General features: G+C 47.1%; 1 protein-coding gene across 1 annotated transcript in view; it reads right to left on the bottom strand.

Annotated features, from left to right (window-relative positions):
- ITGA4 (integrin subunit alpha 4) overlaps nt 1-21,317 on the bottom strand; it is a 911,072-nt gene that overhangs the window by 381,704 nt on the left and 508,051 nt on the right. The window contains exon 16 of the mRNA XM_069616079.1: nt 8,031-8,183. Coding sequence (XP_069472180.1) covers nt 8,031-8,183 — 153 coding nt within the window. The remainder of the gene's footprint in view (nt 1-8,030; nt 8,184-21,317) is intronic.

Raw genomic sequence — 21,317 nt, forward strand, 5'->3', positions numbered from 1 at the left:
GTTTTTTTATCCCTGCCAGATGAAAGGGTACCAGAAACATCCCTTGGGTGACGGCCCAATACCACAGATCCTGGGCTTCCTTGGACAGGGCAGGGGATCTGGTTCCGCCCTGCTTCCGAATGTAAAACATTGTGGTGGTGTTGTCAGTGAAGATCCTCACCACCTTGCCCTTTAGGGACGGGAGGAAAGACCTGAGGGCCCGGAAAACTGCACGGAGCTCCAAGATGTTGATGTGGAGTGCCTTCTCCTCCAGGAGCCAAAGGCTTCTCGCGTGGAGATCCCCGGTGTGCGCTCCCCAACCCTCCAGGGAGGCATCCGTTGTCACAGTCACCTGGTGGGCTGGGGCTAGGAAACATGTTCCCGCCGTCAGATGAGAGCGGGAACCCCACCATCGTATCCCTGACGGAATGCTTCGTCGAGCGGTATCCTGTCCTCGAAGCTGCCCGTCGACTGGATCCAGTGGGCGTCGAGGAATTCTTGTAAGGGCCGCATCCGAAGTCTGCAGTGGCGCATGAGATAAATGCAGGAGGACATCATTCCGAGGAGGGACTTGATAGACCTCACTCTGGCCACGTCCATGGCCAGCAGACGTTGCACCTTTCCCAGGATGGTCTTGATCCTTTCCTCCGATGGAGAGGCCAGTCGCGCCACTGTGTCGAGCTGTGCTCCCAGAAACAGGGTGACTTGCGACGGGACTAGGTGGGATTTTGGAAAGTTGATGGAGAATCCCAGGTCCGTGAGCAGCTGGACGGTCTTCGCAGTATGTTCCACGGCGAGCTCCCTTGCCCTTGCCCGTATGAGCCAGTTATCCAGGTAGGGGTAGACTAGGCACTTGGTGAACACCCTGGGTGCCGATTTTAATCCGAACGGGAGGGCCTTGAACTGGTAGTGCCGCCCTTGGACCACGAACCTGAGGAACTTTCGGTGCCTCTTTAGAATAGGGATGTGAAAGTACACATCCTCCAAGTCCAACGACGACAGGAAATCGCCCTCCTCCAGCTGTCCCAGCACGTGCTGGAGGGTGACCATCCGAAACTTCTGTGCCTTGATGTACCTGTTCAGTCGTCGCAGGTCCAGGATGGGACGCCATCCTCCTGTCTTCTTCTTTACGAGGAAGTACCTTGAGTAAACTCCAGAGCCCCGAAGCCTCTTTGGAACGAGCTCGATGGCACCTTTTCTGAGCATCGCCCTTACTTCCAACAGCAGTTGAGGGACGTGATTTTCCTTCCTGGCCACGGGAGGAATGCGGGGGCACTTCTTCCGGAACTCGAGGGCGTGCCTCAGGGCCAGGGCGTCCAGCACCCAACGGTCGGTGGAGATGGACTCCCACACGCCGACGAACTTTGTCAGCCGGCCTCCCATTGGGGTGCTTCGGCGGGGGCCCGACCTGACGGTCGGTTCAATCTTGCTTGGAGGCCGCCTTGCCTCCTTGACCACTTTGGCGATGAGGGCGGGATCCACCTGACTTGCCGCGTCCCCTGTAGGCCTCCTGCGACGAAGATCTTGCCGCTTGACGGTACGTAGAGGAGCTACTGCCGGCTCCCTTGGAGGCACCCTGTCTGCCTCCGGAGCTCCGAAAGGACGGCCGTCGCTGTTGGAGCACACCCAGAGCACGGGCCGTCTCCGTGTCCGTCTTGATCGCCTGAAGGGACTCATCAACCGCCTTGCCAAACAGGTTGTTCCCATCGAAGGGCATGTCCAAAACCTTGGTCTGTACGTCCTGACGGAAATCCGTCGCCTTGAGCCATCCTCGTTGTCTCAGGCAAACGCCGTTGCCCAACTGACGGAAACCGGTGTCGGCGATGTCCATAGCCACCATAATGGCGTGGTCCGAAGTAATCTCACCTTCCTGTAAGATTTCCAGGGCCTCAGCCCTCTTGGCGTCCCGAAGGAAGTCCAACAGAGGGGCGATCTTGAACCACAACTCCCTGTCGTAGCGGGCCGCCTTGATGGTCATTGCTGCAGATGAGATGACCCGTCGTCCCATCGCATCCAGCTTCCTACCCTCGCCGTCCGGCGGGGAGGTAGAAGTCGAGGCCGATGCCCCCCCCCCGCTTTCTTTTTGGCCGCCGCCGAAAAAACCGAATCCGGGGTAGGTTGCGCCCTAAGGCACAAGGGGGCAGCGTCGGTGACCCGGTAGTTCTTCTCGTACCGGTCCCTCTTTGCAGGTGCCGTGGCAGGGTTCTTGAGGAGGGCGAGCCCCTCATCCCAGATGTCATCAAGAAGCGGTACGGCCAGGACCGTCTTCCTTTTAGCCTCGCGCCGTTGGTAAAGGAACCCTTCCTTCTTCTTTTCTTCGGGGCGGAGCTGGAAGAGCTCGTATGCCCTGGAAATCATGGCATGGAAGGATCCAATCTCGTCAGACAGGGACGCCCGTGCAGGGGGTGACGGGGGACACGTCCCGTCGTCGCCTCCGTCGTCATCCGTACCTGTCATAGTCGTGTCCATGCCTGTATCATCCACATGGGTAGTAGACCGGGGGGAAGGCAGAGAAGGCCGCAGAGGCGGGAGAGGTGGCCTAGGATGCGTCCGCCTCCTCTTAAGCGGTGGACTCTCCGAAGGTCCTGGCTCCGGTTCCCCCGTCGGGTCTGGCTCAGGTACCTCCGTCGGGGGAAGGGGCAACCTAGTGCTTATATCCAAGCATAAGGACTGAATGGCTGACAAAATGGCCGCCGAGGTGTCCTGCGGCGCCGGAAACGACGGGAGCGAGGGCTCTTGAGGAGCCTTGTCTGCGACACCGTCGCTCTCGTCGTCGCCCTCGTCGGGATCCCTCCCGATGGGCTGGGCCTCTTCCACGACTTGGATGAGCTCCTCTTCAGAGGTCGTGTCCGTATCCACGATGGCCACCAGCCCCTCCCCCACCCTTTCCAACGAGGACTTTGTGGGGGTCTTCTCGATGGGCCTGAAAGACGACTCCCTCCGCGGTGGCAGGGAGACTCTGGTTCCTGAGGGCGCCTCCACTGGTGTAGCCTCCACAGGCTGAGCCAGGGCCGCGGCGACATCCTCAATTGAGGTCCTAGCAGGGTGAATTAAGGCCAACATCACCTTCTGTATGCCTGGGGCCTTCACCTTGGGGGGAGGGTCTGAGCCTCGCTCCCCCTCTGCCAGAATCTTCGAGATCGATTGGGGCCTCTCCAGAAGCTTCGCTGGGTTCTCGGACTTCCTCTTACCCGTGCCACAGCGTTGGCTCCTGGTTGATGGCGACGGGGAGCATGCGCCCTGCCTGGCAGCCAAGGAGCCCGACCGTTTGGCGCTCCCGGTGCCCGCGGACTCGCGGTGCTTAGCCTTTTGTTGGCGGGGCACCCTCACAGGACTTAGAAGACCGCTCGGACTTCTTTTTCTTCTTCTCGCCTGGCGGGCTCTTCCCTTCCAGCCAGTTGGCGAGACAGAGGTGGCGATCCTTCATGGTCCGCTCCGACATGCTCCCAGAAAACACGCAGTCCTTCTCCTTGTGCGTCTTGTCCTCCTGGAGACAGTAGAGGCATAACGAATGCTTGTCCTCCTTGAAAACGTTCTGAAGCTGGCATCCAGGGCAGGTCCTGAACAGCTTCCCGGGCCTCGAGCTTCCTTTCTCCTGGGCCATGACCGGAGTAGGCCTCGGAACGTCTGGAATCCTCCAAAAGCGTAACTCGACGAAATCTTCACCCTTGAGGGGCGTAGAAACTCCGAAATGGATCCCCGTTGATCGGATGTAGACACGGTGGAGCTTGAGGCTCTATTTGACCGAAAAAAGAGAAAATCTCCTGAAAAAAGCATGAAAACGCAGCAAAAGCTCGAGAGCTACAGCACGAGGACTCCCAACACTTGAACGTGCGGTAAAAATCTGAGGATGGCTACCAGGGGCGGGGCTTAGGGAGAGGGCTGTCATTGGCTGGGGGCAGTATGACCCAGAGACCAGTGATTGGTTACTACTAAGAAAGACAGATCAGAAACGAAACTGATACTGATTTTTTCTATACCGAGGATTCCCGGCCTGACGACGGGGAATATTCATGAGCATGTGAATCCATGCCAGACCCCATGCTGGAGAATCACATTCATCATTAATGTGATTGTGTCTGACTGCAAGGCGCTGGCCCACCATGGAGTAAGCATGGCATTTTTCACTGCACATAGTTGATAAAGCAAGCATGATAAATGTTATTATGTAGCTAGACTTGCAAGTTAATGCAGCCAGTCTACCCATTTCTTATTGTGGTATGACATTTTACATTGGGAAGCTTTGATAATGCAAGCATGATCACCGGTATTAATCTTTCTGTGGCATAACATTTTGTATTGTTGTATTGGGCAAGTTTCATAAAACAATCATGATAAGTGTTAATATGTAGCTAGAATGGCATTTCAATGCAGCCAGTCTTGCCATTTCTTATTGCGGTATGACATTTTGTATTGGGCATGCATGCATGATAAGTGTTATTTCGAAGCAAGATTGAAATTTTGTATGCAACCAGTCTAGACATTTCTTACTGACGCATGACTTTTTGTATTGGGCATTTTTGATAAAGCAAGCAGGATCAGTGGTATTAGTCTTACTGTGGCATGGACATTTTGTAATAGGCATCTTTGGTAAAACAAGCATAAGTGATATTATGTTGCTAGACTGGCATTTCAATGCAGTCAGTCTAGTCATTTCTTATTGTGGTATGAAATTTTCTATTAGGCATCTTTGATAAAGCAAGCATGATAAGTGCATTTTAGTACAGCCAGTTTGGACATGTTTTCATACTTTGGCATGCATTTTTAATGGTAAAATCAACTGGAGTATGTTCTTACATGGGGATATTGCCATATATTGGCTGAACAAACATGGACATGTTTTCCTATAGTATCATTACTGGCATTATTCTCAAAGTAAACATGAGTATGTTCTTATATGGGAATAATAGGGAATAATGGTGCTGTCAGAATGGAAATGTATGGGCACAGCCAGTGTGAAAAGGTTTTATACTGGCACATATTGTGGGAAAATGTATCATGAAAATGTGTTGGAGAAATGCTTGCATGCACTATTGGTGACTCGCATCTATTGGATTTTTTTCATGAGTTAATAGCAAACTGTTTGGCTTTTTAGCCAATTTTTCTAAAAAAAAATTGTGCTCTAACATTTTCACCCATTATTTAAAAAAAATTCTTGGGGAGAACACCCCAAAATCCCCTTGAGTGGTGCGGGATCCCTCGCTATGCTCGGCCGCTCTGGCATATCTGGGACAAATGTACACCCCACCAGTTAAAAAATTCACCCGCCGCCACTGGTAAATAGTTCACAGAAAAAAATACTAATTTAACAGAAGAGACTGCAGCATTATTTGGAAAATGGTGCAGCATTATTTGGAAAATGGTGCAAATCAGCCATTACGTTATTAGCAGTGTAGTAAGTCAGAATTAGGAACCTACTTTGAAAAGTTTACAGGGAGCAGTTGCGCTCTGTCTTCAACGGGCACTAGACCTTGGCAGAGCGAGCACAGCGCATAAAGTGGGAGATGACAGCAGGACAGGCTTCAGAGGGAACATTTGCGTTCTGAATTTAACAAACATTAGGAGTACAGTTGACAGGTGGCGCGCCCTTTATGCAATAAAACACCTGAGCTGAATGACGCTAGTTGGGCCTGCAGAGCGTGTGCCTGCGTCTCCCGCGCGAGACTAATCATTGGGAGACAGTGGTAGCGCCAGCTTCATTCATTTTCTGTCAGCAAAGAGCAGTGCTGAGAAAGGGCAGAGGAAAAGCAAGACAGTAGCAGCACTCCAATATGGACAGGGTAGCTCTGCTAGAAGGAAATCTTAAATAGCACTAAAGCAGGGTAAAGACACAGCAGAGTTCAGACACAAAACTAGGCCTCAGAACATGGACTGTTGAGGAGAACATTAAAGTGCATTGAAAGGTTCAATAACTGTAAAGCAGCAGTAACTCAACTTCCTCAGCTGTAAATATAAAGAATCATTTGGAGATTAAGGGCCTCATTACACGGATGGCGGAAAAACCATGGCGCTATTAGCGCTATGGTTCATGCTGGTAAAATACTGGCACCGCCTTGGCGGAAAGGGGAATTACCGCCCCATTCCAAGGTTGGCGGGGCGGTAATTCCCCCTTCCACCATTGCCCTTCCCCATTCCCATTTTTGCCCCATAGGGCATAATGGGAATGGGGAAGGCGCTAATTACGGTACCGCAAATTGCGGTACCGTAATTAGCTCCCCGGGTCCCTTTGCGGGTTGGTTTTTAACGCCTGCAAAAAGCAGGCATTAAATTCCCCAACCCGCAAAGGGACCTCGTAGTAAGGCGGTAAGGATTTACCGGTACCGGTAAAATACCGGTACCGGTAAATCCTTACCGCCATCCGTGTAATGAGGCCCTAAGTCCCAGGAAGCATGGGGCAAACAAATATTTAAAAAACTGAGCTAATTGACTCTTGCTTTGTTTCAGATCTGAGAGCAGTGTCTTGAATTCCAGAAAGGAAGGGTGCATGAGTTCAGATCTGGTGGTTTCTTATTTTGTCAACTTCCCCTTTGCCCCCTTTGGGTCAGGGGGGGTCAGGTTTGCTGCTGAATGAAAAGAGGGTGCAGATTAGACATATCAGTAGGCGTTATTGGGGATTTTCAACCACTGCAGGGCTGGAATGCTAGGACCTGACATTCCAGCCAGCGCCGGGTGTGCCAAAACTCCCCTCAGGCCACTATTGCTCCCGTGCCACCCCGCACATGCGTCCCAGGTATCCTTCTGGACCCGCAGTCATCGACTCACCCCTAGGCCATCCTGGCACCCGGATTCCCGGGAGCCGCTTGGGGCGCTCAATGCCACGGCCCCCTGGGAGCTTTGTGCTGCATTTCCTGTTCCTTCTCACTCTCTCCAACCAACAGCTATTTGTGGTGGTTTTTTTCTAGGTTTCTCCCCACTAAGGTCAGTTCACTTCCTCTGGCCAAGCAGTGGACTGTCCATTGTTATTGTCCACAAACCTAGCCCCAGGAAGGCCGGATGATGTAGTCCATTTTCACTGGTGGGGTAAGAGGAAAGTAAAACACAACCACAGTAGATAAAATACTTTTTCCCCACCCCTAGTGTCTTTGTCTATTTATTTATCTTCTTTCCCATAAGGGTTGAGCAACATAACCCTACCTGGCTGGGCCCTAATTTGGCCAGGAGTTAAAGAGATGTCACTTTATTTCATTTACAGCATCTGTAAACAACATGGAATTTCCACGAAGCTATTGACGAAGCTTTGGTTTGTTCCATTTTTTAGCCAAGAACATATTATGTGAAGCTTGAATGTGCCTAGACCAGACAAAGCTATTGTGAGGGTCATGGTCTTTTCTAACTTACTTTTTGTAGGCCTCCTAAATATAAACATAGCCAATCTGCTATGTTTTTGATTGTTTCAGAAGTCAAGTGCCTGCAAGTAGTCCTGATGATGACATCGGTTATGCTTTTAATGTAAAACCATAAGAGTGTTAATATTCAATGTCTCCATCCCTCCTGATCATAAGAGGCCACATTCCCAAACCTATTATTGGTGATCACACATGCCGGCTTTGCCAGTGTGGTGCCAAATTATCTTTCTTTTAATCTAGAATGATTTTCACCTCAATTTGACCAGTCGCCCACTCAACATTTCTACAGTGTTTGCGTCCATACTGATGCTACAGGAGTGTGGAAGCGTGCTCAGTGTTGACTGCTTTCATCAGTCATTTCAAGTGGCTCAGGGTTGAGCGTGTTTGGTCAGGAAAACCATGTCATGAAAGACAGAAACAGCCATTGAACCACCACCCTCAGGTGCATTATTCCAAACCACAAAATGTTTAATGCATTGCCATAAGAAAAACCCAAACATTTTACAGAAAACAACACAAGCAAATTAAAGATGTGTTTAACATTATAAGAACACTTTAGTTTCTCGTTTCCAAAGTGTAAAATGGTTAGCTCTGAACCCTGAACCCCTTTGTGTAGACTGGAGACCCGAGGATCAAAGCTATTTTAAGGACTGCCATGACACAATAACTTTTTACAAACTCAAATGTCAAAAATGCTCATCTGACCTTTTTCCTTGTCATGTGTGTATTCCTGTCATTTTGCTGAAGAATTGATTTCAAGGGGGAGAATTCTTCAGAACTTCTCCTTTTCACAATGTGGTCACCAGGCTGATGAGTTTCTTCCACATAGATCGGTGTCAGGATATCCCTCACATCTCTCTGAGAAACATACAATTGAAACCACAGTTAGCTTGACACAATAATTCAAGAAACACTTACGCTATGATCGGTTTGAAGCAGGGTGTTTAACTCCAGGAAGCAAGATCCGCAAACATGTTGGGTTTTCATAATATGACATATATGTATATCATTCTCTTAGGATGTCTGTGCATTGAGGACTGAGCAGGTGCACAGCCACCCTTACCCTGACACACAGCTAGAATTCTGCGCTGGACAACCCCTGGCTCCCCATGGAGTGACTGATGTCGCAGCCATTCCAATCTCACTTACAAATCCTGACTCTAACCAATTCAGTGTATGTGCTTCAATGTTAGAAACAATGTAATGATGGGTGAAATGCTGTGAAAAATAAAATGAACACCAAGTCCACTTACCTAGTGCATTACACACTGAGAGATGGCCAGGGTCACGGCTCAGTTAGGGGGAATAGGAAACCCTACCAGAAGCGGGGTGAGGGAATGGGGGTGTCCTACCCACCCTGAGTATGCTAGTATATGCCTTCTGCTACCACTCTCCCTTCCACAGAGCCTGTCAGCATATCTTCTGGCTAGTTATCATTTGTTTTTTTTAAGAGCCACAGCTCCCAAAATGTACCTGAGAGCAACCAAGGAAACCCAGACTAAAACAAGAGGGATGGAATCGAGAAAAGGAATAGAATGTAATATTCCAATAACCGCCACCTTGGGTGGCACCCATGGCCAGTAACGTCCTGCTAGCCGAGCCTAGGCAGGCCCGAAAGAAGTGAGGTCCTCTGCGAGGGCTGTGGGCTATTACCGGCCATGTCTGCCCCCCGAAAAGAGGCTGATAGCCATTCGCACCACGGGGTTCATCCAGTATACGAATGGTTTATATTTTTTTTTTCAGGAGATTCAAAAAAAGATGGTGCCACCCTGGGAAGAGCCTCAAGTGGCTGGAAACAGAGTGCGGTACACTGTGCATTCTCACCCACTGTTCCAGCCACCTGAATGGCTGAGCGCCCTTCCCCAGGTGCGAATGGGATTTCTTTTGTCAAACAAAAATGGTACAACCAACACAAACTCCCCGCCCCAGATGGACCCCATGGGATTAACTCAATTTGAAATGGAATTGACAAGCACATGTAGAAAGCCACAAGGAAAATGAGCAGCCTTACCACATAGCTGCCAACCTGCAAATAGAGTTTGAAAAGGGGGTCTGGATAAAACTAGTCTTAATGACTTTCAGGCAAAGTCCCAGCCCCCCGAGGGATAGCCTATCCAGTAATTTGCCAAGAGGAGCATGTGACCAGAGAGACCTATGAAAGCCGGGAGGAATGTTAGAAGGGGGTAAACTGGGCTATAAAAGCCCAGCCAGCACAGAGGAGATTAAAAGGTGTTCGGGTGAGATCAGGTGGGGCTGTGGTGGATCAAGAGAGCAGTTAGATGGTGGAGTGGAGTGCTGAGGAGACTGTAGCAGTGTTCGGAGAGAGTGAAAGTAAGGTATTATGTGCGAGAGAGAGTGGTACCAGGTGAATGTAATGTGTTGAAGGCAGCTGTGAAAGGTTGAGAGAAATGCAGCAGAAATATAAAGATTGCGAAGAAGTGCATGGGGATTTAGAGAGGGTGTTTGAGAAAGAGTGGCAGAGAGTGTGTGGCAGTAGAGTGAGGGAGAGAGTGAAAGGTGTAGTAGGAGTAGTAGTGGGGATGGGAGAGAAGGAGGAGGAAGGTAGTGGGGAGAGATATATGGAGAGATTGTGCATGATCAGGAGACAGAGGAGCAGACATGGGCATTGGTCGAAGTGTACGAAAAGAAGTAGTGGAACTATGTTCCCTACTGACTTGCACCCACTCCCCACAAACCCCATCACCACGTCCCCTCCCACACACAATACACCCCCCCAAACACTTGCACCTGATGTTTAAGGGAAAGTTCAGTGCAAGTGCAAGTTTCAACTTCTTCCTACACATTTATTTTAAAACGAAACCATTCCGGAACGGTTCCTTTTTAAAATAAAAGTAAAAGGTAATTTTAAAAAGTATAGGAGCACCACTCCTGACCGCTCCCGCTTACTTCGACCACTGGACAGGGGACATTGAGGGATGGAGGTGAGAGTAGAAAGGTGCAGTTAGTGCGAGGGTGGCAGAAGAGAGTAGAGAGGAGAAGGAAAGAGGAGCAGATAGGAGAGAGAGGAGGGAGAGAAGTGAGATGAGAAGTAAAGGAGTACATGTAGAGAGAGGGAGAGAGAGAAGGAAGATCACAGAGGAAGGAGAGAGGAAAAAGAGGAAGAGAGATAGACTGGGAGAGAGAGTGTGCGAACAGGAGGGACTGGAAGACAAATCCAGGTGGCATTGGGCAGTCAAACAGACCAGCACTGTCCCTTAGAAAGTCCCAGAGGGAGATAAAAAAAAGGCAAACAACCTTTAGGTTTCTCCTTTATTAGAAGTGACATAGACAGTAGGTGTTATTGTGCTTTAGAATATGTTGAGCACATCTTGGTGGTTATGGATGCCTGGGCTAGGGTGGAGGGAACCCACGTGACATTTGAGAAAGCCACAAGGAACCCCCTAGTTTCACGTGTGCCACCCTTAAAATACCATTTGTCTTCAATTTTAATAAAGCACTATAAATCTAATAAGGTTGATTATGCATTTTTGAGGCCACCTAAAACCACTTAGTAATTCAAGCGTGAAACTATTTTATCAGAGACATATATTTCAAATATAAATATCTCTGGTAATTCATATGATCCCAAAATTCTCTTTGATGTTATGCTAGGCAGGCTAGAGCCCTCATTGGTGTTATTTGCCAAATTCCCCATTCTCATAGGAGTATTTTGAAACAGTACACCAGGAGTGTATCACACTGTCCATCTTTGAATAGTAACATTCTATCTGAAAATATTTTATTTGACTATTCTAAGTTTTGATGATGTGTTTTGATCAGCAATACAAGTGTAACATTCTTATTGTAACTCTAACATACACTGAAAGTGATAATTAGAAATTAACGTTATACATTTTAAAAAACAGTTTACAATGTAAGTAAAATTAAATGACATCCTTTTTAGTTATTTTTAATAACTGATTTTGCTAAGAAAAGACAGGCTCCTTCTCCTAAAATAAGTTTTTCCCCCCTTTGGTCGTGCAGCTCTGTGAAAACTCTAGCAAACATGCACCTGAGCACTAAGAGACTCTGACGTACATAGAAAGAGGCAGAGATATAGAGTGAGAATGTTAGATAAGCACACAGAGATGAGAGAGAGAGAGAGAAAGAGAGAGAGAGAGAGAGAAATTGTCATATGGTTGCTAGGCACAGGAAGCCCTCACTAATATATATGAGGTAAGTGTGCATGCATTTAGAAGCATTGTATGCACATTTATAACATGAATATTAATATGCGATATCCTGAAAACCTGCCATGTTTTTGGCCCTGGAGGCCTGGAGTTCATCACCCAACAGATCCACAATTTTTCTAACATGTCTGATATACTACAGTGTGCCATGTTTTTGTTCTTTTTAAAAAAATAAAAAATGTATAGTTTTCCTTTTTATTTGTTTACCCCTTAAAATCCTCCTTTTTTCATACATACACTTTTTACAATTACACCTGTTTTGTTTATATAAATGCTCAGAAAATGCTATTTGCTTCTATCCACAATTTCTCAAATGATCCAACTACTGACTGAATTTTGATAAGGTTCAAAAGTCACAGATATATGTTATTTGTTTTAGCTTACATTATTTTATTGGTTTTAAAACGACCCTCTGATGTAGCTTGAGAACAAATAAAAATGCAAATGTATGCACACTCCAGTGGTGAACTCTAGGGTACACAAAATGAATACGTTTGTATTTGAGCTGTCACAATGGATTTTGAACCCTCATTAGTCTTGAAAATAATTTTATGACTCCAACAACACTGAGCAAAGTGTGAGGGGTCGGAAATGCAAGACGGACACATAAGTATAGTTTTCTAACAAGTAGCCACTTTGCTAACTGGTAAGAGGTAAGACAAACACCTATCTTTCCCTAGCCTAACAAGGACTCCCCTACCAGACAAACTAATGGTAAAGGAAAATGTCCAAACGTATCTGACCCTCGCACTAATACATACAAGAAAATCATACAGGAATTATGTGGCTGTTTTAACTTCACAAAATGACATACAAATTCAAACATAATAGTTTTACACAGGAATCCTTGTGACCAGGGTTGTATTCCCTTCCCCTGGATCAATTTAGGATGTTTGAAACCAAAGTCCAATGTCAGGAAAGTTCTTTTCACTAGCCAGGTTCCACTCCAAGTATAATACAAAGTTATTTTCATTCAATATGCCCTTTACTTGGCAAACTGACTATCTCAGTTCCAAAGGGTTTCTCGCACTTCAAGACAATTCAAGTTTCCACAACCTTCGGCTTGGCAACCAAAAAGACTTTCTCTTCACACATCAAGTCAGAAGTCAATGCACATGTTCTTTTCTATGAAGGCCATTCACATCTCATCACATCATATTTCTCCTTCATAGGCAACACTTCAGTCAGGATGGTTCAATCAAAAATATATACTTTAGTCCTGATGGTTATACAACAGTTCATACAAAAACATTAGTGTAATTGCCACTTTTTCTCCACCACAGCATTCTACCACATTCACACTAACTACAATTTGTCGCTTTCCTGGTTTACTTGCCTGCCAGGACAAAACTCATATTACTCCAATTTGTACTCTGTGGTAAGGCTTGTTCCAAACTTTCCACACTTAAGTCCTCAATAGGGAAAGTTGAATCAATAACTGTTTCTTGGGTTACTCTTGTGACTTTCAACACTCTTGGTTTACAACTTCTTTCAAAAGTATACTGCACAAAATGATAATGATTCTCACAATTATCTGTTTGCCATTGGCAATGCAGGTTACACGTCTCTTCCCTGTGGTCCGTTTTAGAAGGAGGGCTTTTCTCATGCAGTCCCTGACTTCTTTTTACATACTGCACAAAAAGACAATGATTTTCACGTTGATGTGTTTGTTCTAGGCAATGTAGGTTACAATTCTCTCCTCCTTGATTCTTTTTGAAGGAGGGCTTTTCTCCTGTTGTCTCTGATCTCTTTCTACACAACCTATTGGCTTCTGGCAATGCAGTCTCCAACTTTCTTTCATGGGTTCTCTTGTTCTGGGACTGTTACATTCAAATAGCCTTGGTATAACTCTCAGCTTTCTTTGGCTTTGGCAGTGAAGATTATAATGTCCCCTTCTTGGATATTCATCTTTAGGAACGTTGTATTACTATTTCCCCTCTTTGGCTTTGGCAATGCGGGTTACAGTATTCCCTTATTGGATATCCCCCTTCAGTCAAGTTGTATTCACTTTTCTTTGTTATTGCCCCTTTTCAACTTTGGCTTTGCAGGTTACAATATTTTCCTATTCGACATCTCTTAATAGGAGAGTTTTGCCCAGTTTGCTTTAATTCAAATGTTCAGTATTCAAAATATTCATTATTATACAGCGGTCTCCTTCAGAGCGCCCCGGGGTCACCTGTACAAGGCCAACTCACTGGTATGTACTGGCGTCTCCTTCTGAATCGCTGCTTCTACTTCTTTGCTCGTCAGGACTCCCTCTGTGTTTGACAGCTCAGGTTAGTCTGCTATTGCTCGCACGGCTGTCAATGGAGCTTTCACAGCTCTGTATGCTCTCCAGTGACAACCTTACACCAGAGCGGGATACAGGAAACAGAGAGCTTCTCTCTGTCTATTGGGGTAGCCGGCCTCAACACAGCTTCCCGTCAGACCTGCTCAGGTGTGGGTTATTAGAACAACTAGACTGCTCATTAAAATTATAGGCTGGTAACTTTGGACCCCTCTTCCTTCTCTCAGTACTAATAGCATTATGAGACTTGGAGTTCATAATGTTCTTATTTGTTTTAACATTATTTAATCCACTCTGTTTAAGTGATTTACAGGATGTATGTTTAAGGGAAGTAATAGTTTTCTCTTGTGTCTATATCCCAAACCCAATGTAGGATCATAACTACTAGAAGTGGTAATATTAACTTCCTGACCCATATACACATCATTCTTAGGTTTATAAAAAGGGTTCTCATACTTGGCACTTGGTTAAGTCTGGGAAGGGAATCCCTATTGTGACAACATTCTATTAAATATTCAGGCATTAGGGAAACCTCCTCCTCCAAAGAGGATGAACACTGCTCCTGATGCAGTCACCACATTCCCTTGACAGACTTCTCCAATGTGATCCTACCTCCTAATATCACCCCAGTGCTAGGATCAGATAGCAGCTGTCATTCCCTGGTAACATGGGAGCAGACTTCAGGCTGGGATTCTGTGATGACTATGCAGGATTCATCACAAAAGGCAAATGAGAAATCTCAGTCACTGGGTTTGGCATCGGCCACTACATTTTATAAGTAATTCTAGCTTTGAATATGAAATCATGGTTATATGGAACAATCTTCTTGACTTGCATAAAAACTGCAGCAACATTTTATAATTGTAGCAAAAGTTGTACACTCGACAAACCTTGCTTTTCAGCTCAATGCAATTTTACGGGGATTTTATTTTTAAATCCCATTCGAAGAATAGTGTTACTCATGATCCCTTAATCCAAGATCTAATTTTAAAATATCTGAGAAAGATGGAACTTGTTGGTTGGAAGTGTAGCCCGTGGCCCCACGGGGCCCAGGGAATGTACACAAGAAAGAAAAAACACAGACACCAGTGTAGTATTAAAGGTTTTATTAAATGTGTAGTGTGTGTGTTTGTATTTATGTGTATGTGTCTGGGACGAACCATCCAGCCTGGTGCTGGATGGAATGTCAAGAAAAAGGGACAATCAAAAAGAACTCCCATGCCCAAGAATGGGCTGGGCAGGGGAGAGAAAAGAATCCTGAAGGATTTAAAAAAAGACAGTTGAAAGGTCAGTTGAAGAAGGAGAGAAAAAAGAGAGGTACTTACCTGGGGGGTCGCTGCCTCGAGTGGCCTGTGGCGCCTTAATCCTTTGGAAAGTGCCAGGTGGCACAACGGGTAGCCCCCGCAGAGACTGTGTAGGGGGGGCTGAGCTGCTATGCTAGGGGCAGCTCTGGCACCCATTGGCCGGGGTGCCTGACAGGTCGCACGGGGGCCAGACCGGACGGGCCCCAGAGACATTTTATGGCCCGGGCAGCATGGCAGTGGCTGCCCGGGCCCATCAAGAACAGCCTGGCCAGGACCGCATGTGGGGTCAGTCCTGACCTGGCTGCCTGGCCGTGGCCCCAAAGGCCTGTCTCGTGGCCAGCGAGATGGGCCTGTTATTGAAAAGATCCTCTTGGTCTGCGTATGTCAGGAGCCGTTGAGCGGCCCGGGTGAAGAAAGCACTGGGCTGCTAGTGGAGCAACCCGGGTAAAGACGCGGCCCGCCCCCTGCGTTTCCACAATGCATTGCTGAGGAGGCAGGCCAGGAGGATGCATGATGCTCTTCAGTGAGCGTGGCAGCATCCCGATAGCAACGGGGACGCCGCTGTCTCTGTTAATAGTGCTCGGACCGTGCAGTAACTTCGGGTTGGCCCCCCAGCCAACGGGCCCACACTAAAATAATATATATACTGCGGGTCACAGCAGTGATGTTGGGTGGGACCCCCCAGCCAATGAGGCCCACCCCCCCAGCCAATGGGGCCCACCCTAAAATAATGTATAAATACTGCGGGTCGCGCTGGTGAGTGTGGGCGGGACCCAGGTGCATAGAGGGGCGCATAGGACAATATAAAGGATTCGGGATGTGCGGTGGCCCCACGTGGTGGATGGGGTCACCCTGGAAGAAGAGGAGGGGGCCAGGCCTCACCTGTCACCTGTGGAGCAGGGCCCAGTTCATCAGCCAGTGTCATCAGGAGAAGCCTTGCACATTGGATAGACCTAAAGGTACTAAGAAGGGGTGACTGACTACAGCAGTCACCCATTGTCATTTAGTGTTTTATGTTGTATATATGTTGTGAGTCTATGTATATATGTATGAGTAGTTATGCGCATATTTGTTCAATGTTATGTAAGGTAAATGCAAAGTAGGAGGAAGTAGAGAGTTGGGGTATTAGGGGAATGTAACTGTTGAGTAGGTATAGATAGGAAATAATGTAGATGGCCATTGTTATTAATTTGGGGTAGAGTGGAGGTCCCCTGGCGTGGGGTGGAAGTCCCCTGGCGTGGGGTTGTAGGCCTGCCTAAGGCCGCTATGCAAGACGGGACCAACTACAGAGGCCATCCTCTGTCCTCACTCTCTATGTGGGTAGTACCTGAGTTTAGCAAGGGGACTGGTTTTGGCAAGCTCATCCTTAGGGTCCAAGGAAGGGTGAGCTGACGTAGCTGGCCCCCGCTTAGATGGAGCTCACGCCAGGGGAATCCTAGGTTGTAGATTTCAAGAATGGGTATGTTTAATAAAGAGGGCCCTCATTGGGATCCCGATAAAAGTTCACTCTGGTGTCTGTTACTCACCAAAGAACTCAGGGTGTAGCCCATCTCCTGTTCACAGCCATTTTATTTGGCAGGTGCAGCGCCCCTTCCTACCCAGCGGGCTGGGCTTGTGGGTGGTATTCATGGCAACTGTCTCTGCTCCGGAGAAGGGAAGAGTACACCCTTGCATGGACCAGGGCCGGGAAACCAGGGGCTACAGAAGGAATATTGTGTATATATGCAATTCAATAGGATGCTGGTGCCTTTATAAAGGTTGTCATTAACTATGTTTAGTATGCCCTCTTGTGTTCCAGTAGAGGGTAAAGGACAACGCAGAGTGTTGTTTGGCACTCAGTTGCATAATGTCTCCAAAATCAAAATGGTAGCTGATGTGAAATCTTATGATCATTGACCACTCAATGACACCTCAGCACGTGACCTATCACAAGATTTCTAACCCTAATGATGACTGTATTTTTTCAATTCTTTATTGAAAACCTGAGACTGCAGTATGTCAACAACTGATCGAAGTCATAAACACCTACGTCATACGGGTAGTGGATAGAGCCTTTCAGAAAAAGGTGGACTCTATTTAAAATACATTTGATGACTCTTACTAGAGCTTTATGCAACATTGCTTAGGCCTCTCGGACTATAGATATCCAGATAGTGGGGGGAGATCAAACTGACAAATGGGGGTTAAAGCCCTGTCAGAGGAAACACAGGTTGCACAAGAGGAAAGCGTTCAGTGTTTTTTTATCCAACTGCTCAAGGCAAGCGCGCAGGAGGGACCGTCCATGAGAGATGTGTTTTTAGCATTTGCATAATCCTCTGAAAGGAGGAGAATATAAATCTTGCAACGAGAGCCAGATTGACTCAGGGTCTGTAGCCAGAGGATGCACAGATAGACTCCACAACATATTCCCAGAGAAGTACTGTTGCAGAATGCCACGTGTGAGGGTGGAATTGCGTGAGCTTTTTGTTTTTATTAATAAAATGTCTGGTCTGCTCATCGAAAACCAAAACCCCCTTTCGTAATGCTCCAGGCTAGGAAAATATATTGCACACTTGAAACTTTGTTGAGATAGTGTTACGCTCACCTGGTCTCTGCGGTGGCATTGGGGAACGGTTGCAGCCCTCCCGAGGGTGATGTCGCTCGGGTCTGACTTCACCCTCTGCTCTTATGTGGTGACTGGTGGTAATAGGTGATGCTGCTCGGGACAGCTCCTGCGTGGAGAATAGGGGGCGAGAGTATGCCAGCTTGTGCACCCGATCCCCTTCCAGACCCCTTCTCCCAAACCGTTGTACCCGTGGGATGAGCTGTCCCTGGAAAGCTCACCTGTTCATTAGTTTTGGCGAGCACTCTGTCCTGCTGCTTCTGGCAGGGGTGCTTGTATAATCTGTACCGAGTACGCTTAAATCGTCGCTTGCACGTGGTAGTCCAGTCATGCTGCGACTAAGCCACTATACTTCAGGCAAGTGTTCCTGTTTGCCTTTGTCTTTCCTCGTCTGTTTTTGTTGTATTGTAAAGTTTATTGTCTTGTATTGCTGTCGGTTCCACTTTTGATGTTTGCTCTTTTGCTTTCTTCCCTTGCAGGTGATGTTGCTAGCCCGGCAGATGCTGCAGAGCTAGAGACTACAGCCGGAAGGAATGAGGAACAAAGCTGCAGTGGTACAGTAGCTGGTAAGTAGTTAATTAGATGGGGTGCACAGGGTTCAAATGCGGTGCGGCCCTAGGACGGATGTTCTAACCTTGTCTTTCTTCTTCTTCACAGGGTCCGAGTTCGTGGATGCGGAGTGCAGTGCTGCGGCGTTGGGATCAAGATCACTGGATGTCAGGAGATGAGTCTGCAGATGAAGTGGTGAAGCACCGGTTTTTCCTGGAGGTGAGTATGCAGGAGAACGCCGGGTTTCAAAGGTAAGTAAACTGGCCCAAGCAACGCTGAGCGTCATGTTGCACGTGAGTGCACAGTAACGTGAAGCACCAGCCTTAAGGATGGAGCAGCTTATATAGCTGAGTTTCGGAAGCCACAGCCACCAGGATCAGCCTGCCTGCCACACCTTCCACATCCGATGAGTCAGCACATGAAGACCAGGCCTATCTATGGAGCCACACCTGATGAGTCAGCACATGAGGATGTTCTCTGGAATAAAGGCTTTCAGCTCCTGGAAAGTTCTTGTAAAATAAAAGCACTCCTGCACTGAAATAAAGTAAAATCACTCCTGCACTGAAGTAAAGTGTTCCTGCTCACATCTCTATATGAGCCTGGCACCAAAGGCGCCAGGACTGAGTCCAGCCAGGGCCCCTGTGTTTATAGGTCCCAAAGGGACATATGTGAGTCAAGTGACCCATTGCCCCCATCACTAGATGGTGTGGTTTTTGTGTTCTGGGGCCTGTGGCCATGACAGATTGCCTACCAACACCTCTCAGCAGCTGCCTGGTAGTATCGCAACATGGCAGTCCCAAAAAAATATGTGCATTGCTACCAGCAACTGTTGGAACCAAACGCAAAGTAGCCAGGATCTGCCTTTAACTGTGGACAATCCTGAATCTAAATTGAATTATTCAACTGTGGGCTCCCAGGAACTGGTGGCAGTTGACAAATATACATATAAGCCATATCTGGTTTTGATAAGGTGACCTCTGGGACTCCACATTAAACTTAACCAAACCTATTGATGTCATTTTATTGACCCCTCCCTATTATACTTCCTTACTTCTAAGCCCTCTCAGGACAAGACGCGGTGTTGAGCGGCAAAGGGGTCTTCAGTGTAGTCAGTGAGTGTGGAGGACTCACCCTCCTGACTGCAGCAGCCAGGTAGGAAGTTGTGGGGAGATTTAACTTGTTCTGCTCTTCGTAGCCCTTCTGACCTGATGCCCTTTCTCCCCTGACCTGCGTCTACCCTCCCCCTGAGACTTGTCCCTCTGCCTGTGACCCCTTGACCCTGATCGCTTGCATCCCACGTTCCCTTGCTCCCAACCCCTGTGTTGCCATCACACTTCTCTGTCGCTTGCACTCCTTCACCCTTCGTCCCTCACAATCCCTTGATCGCGTCTGCAATGTTCTCTGTCTGCATGGTTCCCTCGCAATCCTTGATCAGGTGTGCTCTGCGCCCCTTTCATACTTGCTGTGCTCACGCCTATGCATCCTCTGCCCACATGGTTCCCATCGCAATGATTGATCATGTGTGATCCCTTACGTCCTTGCTGCGCTCGTGCATGCGCATACTCTGCCCACGTGGTTCCCTCGCAATCTTTGATTGCGACTGCTCCGTGCCCCGTCCATCCTTGGCTGTGCTTGTGCCTGCCACTCTCTGCCTATGTGGTTCCTTCACAATGCTTCATCGCTTGTGCTCCACGCCCCTTCCATCCTTGGCTGTGCTTGCGCATCCTCTGCCCGCGTGTGTTAGGCAGAGTTTGTTTGCAGTACCGTTTGGGACCACCACACACAACTAAGACTAAAGGTGTAAGCAATACCAACCTTTGGTATAAGTCTGTACTACACAGTTTTGTGGTAGTGCTGCTGAGCAGTCAGGCTTTATCTCAAGAGGGAATGTGAGCTGTAAGGATGTTACACAGAGGTCTATAATTACAAGTATTCAAATAGGCACTTTTTTAAATTACTTTTTTTAATTGTTATATTAGTTTTACAAAAAACATTTCATGATATCACTTCGCAATTCCTTTAATAACAATTGGAATATACATCAATCCTTCTCACCCCCCAACCATCACTTAAAAAACCTCTACTTCGACTGAGTGTCTGTCAAGATTGTGTCCATGTAATTAGTCATCCATATTTTCATTTCTGGGGGCAAATTTCTACAAGTGCAAACTGAGTTGCGGTGATAGCTCACAACATTCCACCACAAGATGTTTTAAGGATTCCACTGTACTATCACAGAATCTACAAAGGTTGTTTGATGTCCCTTTATCACGCCTCAGCAATAACATCTCTTTAGTTTTGTATAAGTTCAAACGTAATTTTAGAAATTGGTCTCTGTGATAGCTAGATGGAAATGTAGTCAAGTAACTAGGCGCTTGGTCGATGCCATGTACTGCTGGTACGTTGTCAAGAGCCGATGCCAACTTAGGTCTTTTTTCTGTAATTATTATCCAAATCCACCACCTTCATTTTTTCTTGGCTGCTTACGGATTTAACAGGACGTTTTCCATTGACACATCTGCTTCATTTAGAATTCCTTTAATTTTCGTCTTCCAGATTGTTAGCAGACTGGTGTTCACTTGCATATTTGTTTGGCGTAGAATCTAATACGGTATTGGCACAGGAGTTACACTCATTTTTCGCACAGTGCCACAGATTTCCATAAAACAGTCCGATATATTGAGTCAATAGATAATTTGTAATGAATTGCGGTCGTTGAAAAGTTTGATGGCAATTTAAGAATCTTTCGCCAAAAGAGGCCTTCTAATTTAGTCCAGACATTTTCGCTGATATTCCAACCAACCTCACTTCCAAAGGTTAAAGCCAGGACTACTTTCTGTAAGTAGAATGCTAGAATTGGTTTGAGAGTGAATTTGCCATAGCCACTGTGTAGTTTGGCTCCCTGTAGTGCAAACAATGACAATTGAGCCAGCAGATCCTGTTCTCAACACCATTCTCTGATTGACTTATTAAAAAGCACTCCCAGATAACGTTTCGTCTCAGTGGCTTGAAGATTCTCTCCTGCTACTGACCATTTGAAGTGTTTATCGAGTTTTTTAG

This window comes from Ambystoma mexicanum, chromosome 9 (assembly GCF_040938575.1).
Source record: "Ambystoma mexicanum isolate Mex_15411 chromosome 9, UKY_AmexF1_1, whole genome shotgun sequence".
Lineage (NCBI taxonomy): Eukaryota > Metazoa > Chordata > Amphibia > Caudata > Ambystomatidae > Ambystoma > Ambystoma mexicanum.